Source organism: Leucoraja erinacea, chromosome 20 (genome assembly GCF_028641065.1).
Source record: "Leucoraja erinacea ecotype New England chromosome 20, Leri_hhj_1, whole genome shotgun sequence".
In the NCBI taxonomy this organism is placed as follows: Eukaryota; Metazoa; Chordata; class Chondrichthyes; order Rajiformes; family Rajidae; genus Leucoraja; species Leucoraja erinaceus.
In genome coordinates this window covers 183,364-199,831 of record NC_073396.1, presented here as the reverse complement: position 1 = coordinate 199,831, position 16,468 = coordinate 183,364, and the positions used below count along the sequence as shown (strand labels likewise).

Here is a 16,468-nt window from a genome sequence, read left to right as displayed (position 1 = left end):
TATTTCTTTCAGCAAAGATCATTGGCTGGAAAGATTGTTTCACAGCTGTCAGAGATTAGACAAATGTGACCAGTCGACCATACCTCGAAACCTTTTGAAAACTGAGGCTGTGTTATGGCAGTGGGCTGTGTGGGAAGCAGCACAATTTACAGTGCTTTCAAAACTAAGGACACCACTGGGCAGAGCACAGGATACATTCCAGACGATTGAAGGTAGTGATAAATTTGTCATTCTACAATCTTGTTTGTAGTGAGCAATCTATTATCTTGGCGTTGCCTTTTCCAGTGGTCTGTAAGCTAGTAACATATTTGGATCAATCAACGTGGGCAGTTAAACACAGCTTTCAGGATGCTATCTAAAAAAAATCATTGCGTAATTGGCTTAAATCAATTACAAACAGAACGCAGCGAGAGGCAGACAAACGGGCTGGCCTTCATCCTGCATGCCTAACACTAGTCTGGCCCAATAGGAGAAGGGATGGGCCTCTGGGCAGTCAGCTGTGGCCACTGAGGAGGGAGAGGTTGGGTTGCGCGGTGCGGAGCGGCAGGGTGCTAGGTTTAAATGCTGCGGGGACAAAAACAACAACATTGTGGCGGTGCGGGCTGCGCAGTGGATACATTTCTCTTTACACTGTGTGGAGCAGCAATGGCGGAGGAGAGAGCACAGCCGACACAAAGCGTCTTTGTTCTAGGACCTTCCCAGTCTCCTGATCATCCCAGAAACCCACACTGACCAGGGAGAGGCCACAACTCTTGGAGACAACGCTAAAATGGTGGCGGCGAAGTAGACCTAACAAAACAACAATTTGTTTTGTTAGGTCTATATTTGTGTCTGCCAATGTTCGATTTCAAATGGTTTATTAATGGAAAGGGTGTGGCTCCCAAAACAATCTTGGCTAAAATAGCATCATTTTTTCTCTCTCTCATCACAACTTTCTTGTAGCCTATGACTGTAAGTTAATACTAATCATAAAAGTAATGCTTGCTCGGCAATCTTCTTCTTCTTCAAAAAAAAATTTGTAAAGTGAAACGTATAGCAGAGACTGAGACTCATGAGAGCAGGTTGAAAAAACAAAGGCAACGAAAGCTGTGGGAGCATGCGCGTGCACAACTGATCCTGCCGGCATTAAGTCACATTTGCCCAATCCGGCCCGTATGCTAAAATGAGTTTTATGCCCCTGAACTAGACCAAGTGTGGACCCGTTGGGTCCCCCTTCCCCAACACAATATTCCCCCAGTAGCACTCACCTATAATAATAATACACTTTATTACGGACTCGAGGTCCAGACAAGGGGCAACATTACATAAAAAATGCATTGCATATTAAATATCATAAAATACATATAAAATCTTAGTATATCACTTATAAAAGCATCATAAATTATATTAAAAACAAAAATAAAACACAATACAGATTAAAAGAATGATCAATGTCCTACAACGAGACAACTATAACAGTGTCTCCACAGCTGGGATTCGTAGCGTGTAGTGCTAACCCTTATGTTTGACAAGGCCTCAATAATTACATTTTTAGAGTCATTTATCCTGCAAATGAATTTATACATGTGATTTCTTAGGATAGCTTCTAAAGTACTGACTCCTGCTGCCACAAACATATTACTGGCACTACACCATCTAGGTTGCCTTAACAGTGATCTCATGGCATCGTTATATGCCACCTTTAGTCTCTGCAAACTTGTCTTTCCATAGTTCGACCACAGGTGCGCAGTGTAGAGTGGTGTGCAGTATGCTCTAAATAGCGACATCTTCACCACATCTGCACACGCACCAAATTTACGCAAGAGAATATTCGCCTGTACATACAGCATGCGTCGTTGCCTATAGATATCCTCATCATCTGTCATTTGTTCTGTAATAAAATGCCCCAGATATTTTACCTTATTACAGACATTAAGATTATTGTCAGACAATTTAAAATCAGGATATTTTAGGCATTTATCCTCTTTGGTTCTACAGATCATAACAGCACTCTTACTAGCATTATATTTAATGTCATGTTCCACACCATACACAGAACATATAGTAAGGAGCTGCTGGAGACCAGCGCTAGATGAACTAAAAACCACAAGATCATCTGCATATATAATATGGTTCACTAAATTATTACCAATCATGCACCCATTATTGCAGGCTTTCAATTGTTTGGACAGATCATCAATATATAGATTAAAAAGGACTGGGGACAAAATTCCCCCTTGTCTAACACCATTGCTAACCCCAAAATGGGGCTGAGACTTTATTGCCCCATTTTATTTGCATATACACATCGCTGGATGTTAAAATAGCGATCCTGGCCTGGCAATCCTCCCCCAGCTGCGCAGGCGTGACTGACGGGTCCCAATTGTGACGCGAGTCAAAGTGGCGATCTCAAAATGGCGGCGGGCCCGGCAACCCCCAACTTGGGAGTTCCCTGAGACATGAAAATTATTTCAAGTAGGGTAAAAAGTTTGAGAAACGTTGCTCTATATCAATAGATAAATGCATGACCGATTAATTGCTGTTTAAATACATGGAGCATAGAACAATACAGCAGAGGAACAGGCCTTTCAGCCCGCAAGATAACAAACATGGTCCCAAAATTAAGCTGATCTCCTGTGCCTTCATGTGACCCCTCCATTCCTATCTAAAAGCCTCCTAAATGCCACTCTTGTTTCTGCCTCTAATACCACCACTGGCAGTGCTCTCCAGGAACCCTCCACTCTTAATTGCCCTGCACATCTCCTTTAAACTTTGCTCCTCTCACCTTAAATTTATGCCCTCTTGTCTGACATTTCCACTGTAGAAAAAAGGTTCTGTCTATCCTGTCCATGCACCTCATAATTTTATATATACCTCTATCAGATCTCCCCTCAACCTCTGATATTCCAGAGAAAACAATCCAAGTTTGTCCAACTTCTTGTAGTTAATACCCTCTAATTTAGGCAGCATTCTGGGAAACTGCTTCTGCGCGTTCTCCAAAATCTTCACATCCTTCCTGTAATGGGGCAACTCTATGTAATACTCCAAATACAGCTAAACCAACTTAAAAATATAACTTCCTGACTCGATATCCCAATCAATGAAGACAAGCATACCTGCTTTACCACTCGATCTACTTCTGTTCTCACTTTCAGGGAGCTATGGACTTGGACGCAAGATCTCTCTGGAAATCAATGCTGCTTGAGGGTCTTTTATTAACTATGTACTTTCCCCTTGCGTTCAAACACCGAATGTACAACACCTCACTCTTGTTTGGATTAAATTCCTTTTTGCCATTTCTCCACTCCTTTCTGTAGCTGAGCAATATCACAGGACAGCTGCTCAAATACCTGCAGCTCTGTTTGAAAATTACTGTCAAGAAAAGTTTGTTTTCATGTAGTTACTGGATTTGATCTAAAAATGTTATCGAATTGGAATCTAATTTTTGTTTGAGTCTCAATGTAACTAAGCCTGCCTGTTGGGTTATTGATGTTGAATGTACTATTTATAGCTGCATATCATTAATAATGGAACTGACCTAAAATTACAGGTATTATTAGGAGCCTGGCTGCACATACTTTGAATCCTGATCAAGACATTAGTCAGTGGACAACAGCTGACAATGATGATGGGCACACTAGCAACCAATTGAGACTTGTTCTTCTACTTCAGTTTTTGGAAAATCTTGAAAAGTTGATGTATAATGCCTATGAAGGATGTGCTAATGCACTCATGGCACCACCAAAGGTAGAAATCAAATTTTATCTTTAAGTTGGTGTATTTTTATGTTCTTAAGTGCTGTGAGATTTAAGTTATGAAACCATTATCATATATTACAGGTTATTAGGACTTTTTTCTACACAAATCGGCAGACATGTCAAGACTGGTTAACACGAATTCGAGTTGCTATAATGAGAGTTGGCTTGCTGGCTGGGCAGCCAGCTGTGACCGTCAGGCATGGGTTTGATTTGCTAACAGAGATGAAGAACAGTAATGCAGCTCAGGTAAGTAAAACAAACATTGTCAAGAAGCTGCATATAAAATATGGTGTGCTATTAAGCAATGTTTCTGCAAGAGATTTTTTCTGGTAACTTGGTATAATCACCAATTATATTAAGTGGCTGGTACACAAAAAAGCTGGAGAAACTCAGCGGGTGCAGCAGCATCTATGGAGCGAAGGAAAAAGGCAAAGTTTCGGGCCAAAACCCTTCTTCAGACTGATCGGGGTTGGGAGGGCGGGGAGAAGAAAGGAAAAAGGGGGAGGAGCTCGAAGGCTGGGGGATGGGAGGAAACAGCAGGACGGCTGATAAAGGGGAGGAGACAGCAAGGACTAACAAAATTAAGTGGCTGTTGTGAGAAATAATTGTGGTAGAGTAAAATATTCTGCTAAATGGAATTTTAAGAAACTTCAGTGCAACAGTAGGAACAACTACTCGTATTCCATGAGTAGGAATTTACTGCTGAAAACAAAATCAATAAACCAGGCACATTACTACAACCTTCAAACTATCTTTGGCTCTTCTCGGCAAACTCCATGTGCATCTATATATATATCATCAAACGTCTCTGTTATACACTGGTCCCTGCCTCTTTACAGGATGCACTGTAGTTACAATGTAAGCCAATGATCCTGAATTGTGTTCAGATCCTATTACTGTAGTTAGTAATTTAAATTTGGGACAAATTGAAAACTGGATCAGTGGTGATGCTCTACTTTTCAGCGTACTATATCCAAATCCAGATCTTGTTCTGTTTATCCATTGTTATTTGCTTCCAATCTCTACCCCAGCGTTTCTCAACTTTTTACCCTTGCGGAGCCTTTGAAATAATATTCATGTCGCAGGGAACACCTACATACAAATTATTATATATCTTTATTCATCTCTTTCTCTTTCATAAATTTAAAGTTCATAAGGCAAACATAATATATTTTTCTGATAACTGGTTTAAGCAAAAAATAGCACGTTTTTCTCTTATTGACAATGAAAAAAAAAACCTGGTCAAACTGCTTGCTCAAAACTGAAGCAAATATAGGCAAACAGAAGAATTAACCTTGGAGGAGAGAGAGAAAGCAACACACACAAACTTTTCATAAACAACAAAAACATACATATAAACTTTTGATAAACTAACAAAAATAAACATACATTTTTAAAATTCATATAACATCACTAAATGATGGGTAAAGATTGCTAAATAATGTGGGTGAATGAGGGACTGTACCTGCACGCCAGGACGCACAGACAGGACTGATGAAGACCATGCAGGCGTCCGTCCTCGAGTGAGTCACTTGATGATACAAAAATCCGTCAGGTACAGCTCCAGTTCACTGACCACTAAAGGCCGTTTCACACTGGCGCCATATAGACATTGCTAAATATGACGTTGCTAAATATGCCGTACGTGTATAATAGAATTACGAATATGAAATTAACCACAAAAATGACTCAAATGAATTTACATATGATTAGTCTATTTATCACTCTTTCTCTCGGAACCCCTAGCGACCTCTTGTGGAACCCTAGTGTTCCGGGGAACCCCGGTTGAGAAACACTGCTCTACAAACTAGGGCTATTTACAGAGACCAATTAACCAACAAACCCGCTTGTCTTTGAGATGTGGGAGGAAACCGGAGGAAATCCGCCCGGTTACGGGGAGAACGTGCAAAATCCACACATATAGCACTGAGGTCTGGATTGAACCAGGATCTCTTGCCATGAGGCAGCAGCTCTAACATCTGCACCATTATGCTGCACTTGTATTTGAACAAACATTGGATGGATGTGGGTTCATGAGCATCCCTCTTTCAATGCTGTTGGAGTTCTATGTATGAGTGTAAGAAGCAAGACCAAATGAGAAATTAGATTAGATTAGATTAGATTCGTTTATTGTCATTCAGACCTTTAGTTCTGAACGAAATTATGTTTCCCTGCAGTCATACGTATAATTTAAAAAAATGACAAAACACATAGTCAACACAAATTTAACATCCACCACAGTGAGTTCACCAAACACCTCCTCACTGTGGTGGAAGGCAAAATCTTAAAGTCTCTGGCTCTTCCCTCTTTGTTCTCCCTCTGCGCCGAGGCGACGGTTCAAACTCCGCTGGTGGTCGCTGCCTCGCCACAGCTCAGAGGCCAAGTCGGGTCTCCGCTGCCGCTGCTGCTGCCGCCGCTACAGCTTCGGTGCCAAGTCAGGTCTCCGCTGCTGTTGCTGCCGCCGCTACAGCTTTGGTGCCGAGTCAGGTCTCCGCTGCTGCTGCCGCTGCTGCTGCCACAGCTTCGGTGCCAAGTCAGGTCTCCGCTGCTGTTGCTGCCGCCGCTACAGCTTTGGTGCCAAGTCAGGTCTCCGCTGCTGTTACTGCCGCCGCTACAGCTTCGGTGCCAAGTCAGGTCTCCGCTGCTGTTACTGCCGCCGCTACAGCTTCGGTGCCGAGTCGGGTCTCCGCTGCTGCTGCCGCTGCTGCCGCCACAGCTCCAGGGCCGAGTCAGGTCACCACCGCTGATGCCGCCACTACAGCTCCGTTGCCGCCAGCTCCGCCATTAGGCCCCAGCGCAGACGGAGACGGGGGATACGACCGAAGAAAAAGTCGCATCCCCCGAAGGAAGAGGCCAAAGCATTGTTTCTCCCACCCCACCCACATACATACACAACTTAATAAAACAAAATTAACTAAAACATGACAAGGAACAAAACGAAAGAAAAAAAACAGACGGACTGCAGGTGGGCCGCAGCTGTTAAGCCAGCGCCGCCATCTTGGATTCACTCCACCCCTGTCTAGTTGATGCAGCCCTGTCACTTGCATGTCATTCTGTCACAAATGTCCATTTTCAAATGGATTCGCTTTGATATCAAGAGAGAATTTTGGGACTCAATATTCCATTTTGCTGAACTAGAACTACCCCATAGCATGTTTTCAATTCACTTGTAGCACTAGGATTGATGCAATGAAATAGTTTAACCAATTTTATTCTCTGCGTTAAAGCCTTTCAAACCCGAGATTTCAAAACCATGCTAGGCATACCAAATATGCTATGCAATGCTATATTTTCTTGCACTACTACCGCTTCAGTGCAGTTTCATGGGAACCTAAATATTAGAAACTAAAATTGAGGGCAACTTATCATTGTATATTGAGATCCTGACAATTGATTACATTTGATGATCAGCTCAAAGTGAAATATTTTGTTCTCAAGCTAAAATGAGTTCAAATATTAAACCAGATCTTTTAGTAGGATATTCAAATGCATTTCAAAGCATTGAGTATATTATTTGCCCTCTATGTTTTTCTGCATCCAATAGTTTGTTCATGTTTTAAACTATTCTGCTTATTCCAAAGGGAAATGAAACGGAGGTGACGGTTATGATGATCGTTGAAGCACTATGTGAACTGAATTGCCCTGAAGCCATACAAGGAATGGCTGTCTGGTCTTCTGCAATTCTGGCAAAGAATCTCCTGTGGATAAACACCGTAGCACAGCAGGCTGAAGGAAGGTATAAGATGTGCAGTTTGTAAATTTTGTTATTGTCTAGTTCATTGTTACGTGTACTGCGGTACAGTAAAAAGCATTTTTTGCTGCTAATGAGTCAACGGAAAGACTACATGATTACAATTGAGTGCCACAGTGTATAGATTTGTGATAACAGGAATAAAGTTTAGTGCAAGATAGTCCGAGGGTCTCCAGTGAGAGAGATAGTAGCTCAGGATTGCTCTCTAGTTGTTGATAGGATGGTTCAATTGCCTGCCAAGTCAATTGATATTTTAAAGGCAGATATTGATAGCTAGATTCTTGATTATTATTACGGGTTACATTTATCTAATAATAGCATTGAGTGTAATCTGGATGAAAAATTGATAAAGTCTGGAGGGCGTATCTGCCAAGGAAAATAAACTGGATTTGGGCTGAGTTATGAGGAAGGCATTCCAGCCAAGTGAAATTGGAACGAAAGATTACATAAAGTGTACAAAACCGTGCTCTTGTCCAATGCATCTTAAACTGGTAAATGGTTCACCCAAGGGTGAATTAAATTATTTTGGGGTGAATGAAGGGTGAATGACTTAATTTATTCAGATATTTATATATTTTTCTATACTTAAAAAAGGCATTGCCATTAATGTGGTTAGTAAGCTCTTGTTGGTTTTAATGACAGTGGAGCTGGAAATTTAATGTTTTTTTCTCTCTACCTATGGTTTTCTAATTTCAAAGTAGCAAGATATTTCCCAAATTTACTGTAATATAATCTTTTAGGGATGACCATGGTTTTTTTGAGCTAGTTTTCCAAGAAAAAAACTGCAGTAATCAAAGCCCGAAACGGTAGGATGGGGCTGAAGCCCAGTGTTCAGACGTTGGAATGGTTTTTTATCAGTCTAATAGAATGATTTTCCAACTCCAGTGGTAATTAAACTCTTTTTTTCACTCCTAGTTTTATTTACATATTTTTAGGATGTTCAAAAAGTTGAATAAAATAAACACTTAAGAAATAAGTTAATTTACGTTTTTTGCTCATGTGATGAAATAAATTATATATAAAATTATACACAAGGGAGAATAAGACAAAAATTACCAAAAAAACAAGAAAATTTAGTCGAGGGTGAATTAAATATTGTGATAAAAGACTCGGGTGAATGTCACTGGAATAGTTTCAGACGCACTGCTCTTGTCCATTCAGCAGGTATGTTATTTATGTTTCAGAATAGAAATGGAGGATAGTGTAACAATGGATTTTTTTTACCACACTGCAGACATCAGTGAATTTCCTGGCAGTTTTATCCCAAGCTGTGTAATGTTTGCATGCATATTTATGACAGGCTGTAATATAACTCGCTAGAATCATAGAATATCACGATAATTTTCTTGCGTTCTTTGTCATAACTTGGATTGAAAAGATTTAAAAGCTGCATGTGACAAACCAAACAAAACTCTCCTGGCGATTTGTCAACGCAAGGAACTACAGATGTTGGTTTATTGAAAGAAACACTTTGTTGGATCACTTAGTGGGTCAGGCAGCATCCCTGAAGAAGATGGACAAGCAGCATTTTGGGCCAGATTCTTGGTACTAGGGGAGAGGATGCTGGAAGAATTGTGGGGGCAGGATAAAGCCTGGCAAGTGATCAGTGAATACAAGTGAAGTGTTTTTGATTGGCAGATGGTTGGACAAAGAGTGGAGATGAAAAGGCAGTGTGAGATAAAGGGTAGAGGAGACGTGAAATGTGAAGCCAGAGAAAGGTATTGAGGTGGAAGGAGACGGTGCAGGGGAAGGGAAAATGAAATAGGTACGTAACCAGGTGTGGCACAGGGAAGAGGGCAGAAAAGGGGGTTCCCATCTGAAATGGCAGAATTTAATGTTCATACCATTGGGTTACATTGTATGCTGCCCAAGTGGAATATAAGGTGCAGTTTGTCCATTTTGCACGTGGCCTCACTGGCAATGAAGATGGCCCAAGGCAAAAGGTCAGTGTGGAAATGGGAAGGGGAGTTAAAATGGCTCGTAACTGGGACATCCATCAGACTGAAGATGGGTCCCAGGCCTGTAACATCGCCTATCTATGTTGTCTGGGGATGCTGACCTGCTGAGTTACTCCAGCAATTTGTGTCTATCTTAGTGATTTCATTGCCTAGTGTTGAGAAGCTCCTTGAAATTCGAAAAACTAAAGATGTAAAATGATGATGGTGTTACCACCTTGATTTTCCTGTAATGTTGCTCTGCCAGGGATCATTTGGTACTTTATTCTCTGCAGAGTTCTATTTGAGATGACATTTAAAACCAACATTTCTTTCATAGTTCTGCATTCTGTTTATTGTTTCAGATTTGAAAAGGCAGCAAATGAATACCAGGAACAACTGTGTTCCATGACAGGAGTAGACTGCTCCATCAAAGGCCTTGACAAATCCCTTCTCAAAGTACCTAACAGCAGTAGCGGTGGTAATTTTGCCAGCCCTAAGCATGCAGGGAACGGTGAGTGAAGGATTTGTATATATTAAATACATTAATTAATTAAAGGGCTGGTGAATATTCTTGCTCTGAGCGGCATAATTTTAGGCTGGTTGACCAGCCTCTGCATTGTAAATCTGAAAATGACCAGTACAAGAGATGTGTAACATATGGCAATAGAAATGCCCTTTTGGATACATTTCAAAAATAATGAATGGGCTATAATGTTTAAAGAGCTATAGAAGTTCATATATGTTTTATAAGCCTGAGGTTTGAACACTAGTTTAAACCCTATGCTGTTTTTGTTTAATTCTTGCCTTCATAAGCTTTCTCTCAGCATTGAGAATTTCACTACAGTTCTGTGGGTTTGGAAATGACTTATTCCAATGCAGGATCCACAGATTTTGCTCACTCTACTGCTGGGCTTGACCTCCATTTACTTGGGTGCTTGGGGCTTCTCTTTCAGCAAACCCAGGCCCAGGTTTCCCATGAGTTGCGTATTGTCAAGGAGGCCAGATTGTCGAATCAGAGTTTTTTGTCCACTTGGAGATTGCTTACTATGGAGCTTAGAGTATTATCTTATTTTGGAAGTCTAATGTCCAAACAATGTGTTGAAGCTGGTGGACTAGTTTGGAGAATTAAATGAAGAAACAAGGACCTGCATATGCTGGTTTACTAACAAAATCAAAGTGTTGAGCAAACTCAGCAGGTCAGGCGGCATCTCTGGAGAACATACCTGACTTTTTGTTGAAGGTTGGGATCCTTCATCAGACTGGTTATTGTGGTTGATGGGGGGATGGGGTGGGAACTGGAAGAGAGGAGGGTCAGGACAGAGCTTGGCAATGGATAGGTAGATTCAAGATTCAAGAGACTTTATTGTCATGTGTCCCAGATAGGACAATGAGATTCTTGCTTTGCTTCAGCACAACTGAATATAGTAGGCATGAATACAGAACAGATCAGTGTGTCCATATACCATTGTATAAATATATACACACATTGATAAATAAAACAGATAAAGTGCAAATAAACTGATAATGGGCTATTAATGTTCAGAGTTTTGTTTGAGTTGAGTTCAATAGCCTGATGGCTGTGGGGAAGAAGCTGTTTCTGAACCTGGACGTTGCAGTCTTCAGGCTCCTGTACTTTCCACCTGAAGGTAGCGGGGAGATGAGTGTGTGGCCAGATGGTGTGGGTCCTAGATGATGTTGGCAGCCTTTTTGAGGCAGCGACTGCGATAGATCCCCTTGATGGTAGGGAGGTCAGAGCCGATGATGGACTGGGCAGTTTTTACTGCTTTTTGTAGTCTTTTTTGCTCCTGGGCACTCAAGTTGCCGAACCAAGCCACGATGCAACCGGTCAGCTTGCTCTCTACTGTGCACCTGTAGAAGTTAGAGAGAATCCTCGACATACCGACTCTCCGTAATCTTCTCAGGAAGTAGAGGCGCTGATGTGCTTTCTTTATAATAGCATAAGTGTTCTCGGACCAGGAGAGATCTTCAGAGATGTGCATGTCCAGGAATTTGAAGCTCTTGACTCTTTCCACCATCGACCCGTTGATATAAACGGGACTGTGCGTCCCCATCCTACCCCCTCCAAAGTCCACAATCAGTTCCTTAGTTTTGCTGGTGTTGAGGGCCAGGTTATTGTGCTGGCACCAATTGGTCAGTCGATTGATCTCACTTCTATACTCTGACTCGTCCCCATCAGTGATACGTCCCACAACAGTGGTGTCGTCAGCGAACTTGATGACGGAGTTCGCACTATGACCGGCTACGCAGTCATGAGTATAGAGTGAGTACAGCAGGGGGTTGAGCATGCAGCCTTGAGATGCTCCCGTGCTGATTGGTATCGAGGCTGACACTTTTCCACCAATTCGAACAGTCTGTGGTCTATGAATGAGGAAGTCGAGGATCCAATTGCAGAGGGATGCGCAGAGACCCAGTTCTGAAAATTTGATAACCAGCTTGGAGGGGATGATTGTATTAAATGCCGAGCTCTAATCAATGAATAACAGCCTGACATATGAGTTTTTGTTGTCCAAGTGGTCCAGAACGGAGTGGAGAGCCAGCGAGATCGCATCCACCGTTGATCTATTGTGGCGGTAAGCGAACTGCAGTGGGTCCAGGTGTTTCTCGAGGTAGGAGTTGATTTGCACCATGATCAACCTCTCGAAGCTCTTCATCACCACTGACGTTATTGCCACTGGTTGATAGTCATTGAGGCACGTCACCTTGCTCTTCTTTGACACCGGTATTATAGATGCCCTTTTAAAGCAGGTGGGAATCTCAGAAGCGAGATGTTGAAAATGCCCATAAAAACTCCAGCCAGTTGGTCCGCACAGGTTTTTAGAATACGACCCGGGTATACCATCAGGTCCAGGCGCTTTTCGAGGGTCCACCCCTCTGAAGGATTTTCTGACACAGGCCTCTGTGACTGTGACTGAAATACCATCCCAGCGAATGGGGGCTCGAGAAGGCACATCAGTGTTCTCCCTATCAAAGCGTGCGTAAAATGCATTGAGCTCGTCAGGGAGTGATGCTACGCCGACATTTGAGCCTTGTAGGAGGTGATTGCATTCAGGCCCCGCCACAGTTGCCGAACATCTGTCATCCTCCAGCTTGGAGCAGAAGTCCCTTTTGGCCTTTTTGATGGCCTTACCAATGTCGTATCTTGCCTTCTTGTAGACCACTGTATCATCAGACATGAATGCCCAGTGTCTGGTCTTCAGGAGAGTGCAGATCTCAAAGTTCATCCAAGGCTTCTGATTGGGAAACACTCAGAAGTTTTTTGTCGGGATGCAGTCCTCCACACATTTCTTTATGAAGTCTGTAGCGACTGTGGCGTATTCATTCTGGTCCATTGTCGAGTCCCTGAACATTGCCCAATCTACAGATTCCAAACAGTCCTGGAGTTGTTCCTCTGCCCCCCCCCGACCAGCTTTGCACAGCACTCACCTCTGGGGGTGCGCTCTTTAATTGCTGCCTGTAGGCAGGAAGAAGCAGCTCCGCGGCATGGTCGGATTTACCGAAGTGAGGGCGAGGAATGGAACGATAGGCATTCTTGATGGTGGTGTAGCAGTGTTTGGTCCTCTGGTGCAGCAGGAAACATGTTGTTGGAAGTTGGAGCGATTTCGTAAGGTTTGCTTTATTGAAGTCCTTGGTGTAGTTTAGGAGTTAGTGTACTAAGGTGCATTCAAAGAAAAGGCCATACATGATTGCAATCAAGCTGCCAAGAGTTTAACATTTAGTGCAAGATAAAGTCCAATTAAAGATAGTTCAAAGGTCTCCATTGTAGATGGGAGGTCAGTCAGGACAGCTTACCTGATGGGAGAGGGACAAAGAGGGATGAGACTGGTCCTTGATGATGCTGGTGGTGTTGCCAAGGCGCATGAAGTGTAGATGGAGTCAATGGAACAGTGGTTGTTTTGCGTGATGGTATGGGCTACATCCACAACTCCCTGCAATGTCTTGTGGTCATGGATTGAGCTGGTCCATATACATGTGTAGGAAAGAACTGCAGATGCTGGTTTAAATCTGGACCCAATCAGTCTGTCCAGGTGAGGCAGAGATTCACTTGCAGCTCCTCCAACCTCATCTACTGTGTCTGCTGTTCCAGGTGTTAACTGCTCTATATCAGCGAGACCAAGCATAGGCTCGGCGATCGCTTCGCTGAACACCCCTGCTCAGTCCGTCTTAACCTGCCTGTTCTCCCAGTGACTCAGCAATTCCCCCTCCCATTCCCAATCCGACCATTCTGTCCTGGGCCTCCTCCATTGTCAGAGTGAAGCCCAGTGCAAATTGGAGGAACAGCGCCTCATATTTCGCTTGGGTAGCTTACACCCCAGCAGTATAAACATTGACTTCCCTAACTTCAGATAGCCTTCGCATTCTCTCCCCATCCCCTCCCCCGTCCCAGTTCTCCCACTAGTCTTACTGTCTCCTACTACATTCTATCTGTCCCGCCCCCTCCCTTGACATCAGTCTTACGAAGGGTCTCGACCCAAAACATCACCCATTCCTTCTCCCCAGAGATGTTGCCTGACCCGCTGAGTTACTCCAGCATTTTGTGTCTACCTTTGGTCCATATACATTCCTCCCTCACATCCATCCAAGGACCCCAGCAATCCTTCCAGGTGAGTGAGGTTCCAGTACACCTTCTCTAGCCTCATCTACTACATCCGATATTCCTGTTGCGGCTGCCTTTACATCGGACCAAGTGCAGACTCAGTGACCATTTTGCTGAAAACTTGCACCTGGTCTGCCAAGGCCTACTGTAACTGCTGGTTGTTAACTATTTTAACTCCCCTTTCCATTCCTACACTGAACTTTCTGTCCTGGGCTGCCTCCATTGTCAGAATGAGGCTGCATGTAAGCTGGAGGAACAGCACCTCGTATTCCGCTTGGATAATCTACCAAACCCACATCCTGTGCCCCATTTGTACACTGCATCTTGGCACTATCACTAATATCGCTTTTTTTTTTAATAGCTGAAAGCAAGAAGACTGTTCTTACAAAGCAAAGTGATACATCCCCTGAAGTAGTGAATTATTTGGCAAACAAAGCTTGTGAATGTTACATTTCATTAACTGACTGGCCAGCAGTGGAGGAATGGCAAAATTCTACATTAGCCTTGAAGAAAGGAACTAATGGATCATCCATTCACATGAAGGCTGATTTAAACTACATCAGGTTAGCAACGATACTGCAATGTCTAATTTGTACATTGTCTATACAATCAACTTGCCTGAACAATGTACATTTTGAAAAGCAAGGGCATCTCCATTTGGCAGAATATTACAATTATAAAAAATAACTAGACTGAAGCTCAATCTGCAGAAATGATCAGACGAGAAGAATCTAATGCCTTGGTGATTTTTGTTACAGAGCTCTCGGTAGTTTTGAATGTGGTGATTTTTCTGCATGTCAGGAACAACTGGAATTATTACCTGGGGAGGATATCAATTTCATAAATGGAGCTGCTAAAGAAAAATTAGGTATGTAAGAATAACATCCTTTGAGTCATGATTTGGAGTGCTTTCCCAGTAGAATTTAGATACAAAGTATAATTTATAACATATAAGCAATTACAATCCTGAAGTCTTTTCTGCAATTTAGATTGTGATTTACCCACCTTTGCCATTTGTACTCTTGCCTATCAACTTTTGTTTTCATTTCTGGAAATTCCATTTGCGACATCAAAGGTCCACCGAGCTTCTCCAATGTTTTTTGCTGTACTTCAATTATCATTCCACGTGCTCCACACAAGTGATTACAATCCTGTCTTTGATTTTGGACACAATCCCCTGGCAATATTTATTGGGGTATCTAGTGCCTAAATCCAAACACTATACTCATGATAAGGTTTGACGCAAAATATTTTTAATATTTTAATGTATTAAAAAAATGAATAGTTTAATGATCTAGGCATAAGAGTGCCCTCACTTTGCAGAGTATCTTACTTTTCTATCTGGGGACTGCCTTTTATTAAACCAAAATCTGCTCATGAATGGTTAGGAATTAAAAAGCTTAATAATTTGAACGTTTTAAAATCACTGAATTTATGTTCTGTCCAGTTGATAAATTGGTTGATAATGCACTTGATTTATGCACAGAAATTCCAGAATAGTTAACTTTTTATTACATAACCTAAATAATTATCTACTGTAAACAGTATAATGACACCTACATTTCTTTGCTTCTAATTGCCTCCTACGTTTAGAGAAAAACCTTGTTGATCTTCTGTGAATACCCCTGACTTTACATTCAGCCTTGTCTAAACCTCTCATCTTTCAGGATAAACTTCTCATCTAAAAAGAGAATAATCTTCCACGTTAGATTTTACTGATTTTATGCATGGGTCAACTGAAAGCTATTTCTAATTTTTATTTTCTAATTCTCCAATTTAATAATTGCTTTCTTGGATATATTTATCTCCAGATTGAGCTGTTAATCTTTGAGGTGAAAATATGATAAATACTGAACATTCTTTTGTAGACATGAAGAAGCTGCTTCCAAATGTGATGAGTCCTGACCCAAGGGAACTTCAAAAGGCCATTGAGGTTCAACTCTTGAGAAGTGCAGTGTGTTTTTCCTCAACTATTGAACAAACCGAACAGGAAAAAAAGATCCAGAATAGCACTGAGTAAGTGCACGTGTTAATCTGCTAACACTGTGGTGGTTGATTATTTTGGATGCAATTTGTTTCAGTTGATTTTAAAAAGCAACTGTGAATATTTTTGGAACAATATATTTCTGAGAAGGTTCACAAATTCCATTTTTTTTCAAATCTACATGAACCACATTTAAGAATAATTTGTGCCATTGCATATCTTTTGGAAAACTTTAGTTCAAAAATTACTTGGTAATAATTTATTTTGGCACTCTGGACCTGAGCAATTTGGTGGTCATCTTAATTGTGAAGCATCAAAATTTTGCTTATGTAATTCTTGCTTTATCTTCCAATTAACATGGCATCAGGACTTGCAATATTTGTGACCTAAAGATTTTTAGAATCAAGAAGAAAAATTTGACATTGGAATGCTGAATATAATTTT

The 16,468-nt window shown here is 41.7% G+C and overlaps 1 protein-coding gene across 1 annotated transcript in view; it reads left to right on the top strand.

Annotated features, from left to right (window-relative positions):
• The window catches only part of smg1 (SMG1 nonsense mediated mRNA decay associated PI3K related kinase), a 154,926-nt gene that overhangs the window by 36,409 nt on the left and 102,049 nt on the right, over positions 1-16,468 (top strand). Inside the window, exons 20-27 of the mRNA XM_055651886.1 lie at positions 13-212; positions 3,530-3,726; positions 3,819-3,983; positions 7,319-7,473; positions 9,788-9,936; positions 14,402-14,603; positions 14,799-14,908; positions 15,909-16,056. Of these exons, the coding sequence (XP_055507861.1) occupies positions 13-212; positions 3,530-3,726; positions 3,819-3,983; positions 7,319-7,473; positions 9,788-9,936; positions 14,402-14,603; positions 14,799-14,908; positions 15,909-16,056 (1,326 nt within the window). The remainder of the gene's footprint in view (positions 1-12; positions 213-3,529; positions 3,727-3,818; positions 3,984-7,318; positions 7,474-9,787; positions 9,937-14,401; positions 14,604-14,798; positions 14,909-15,908; positions 16,057-16,468) is intronic.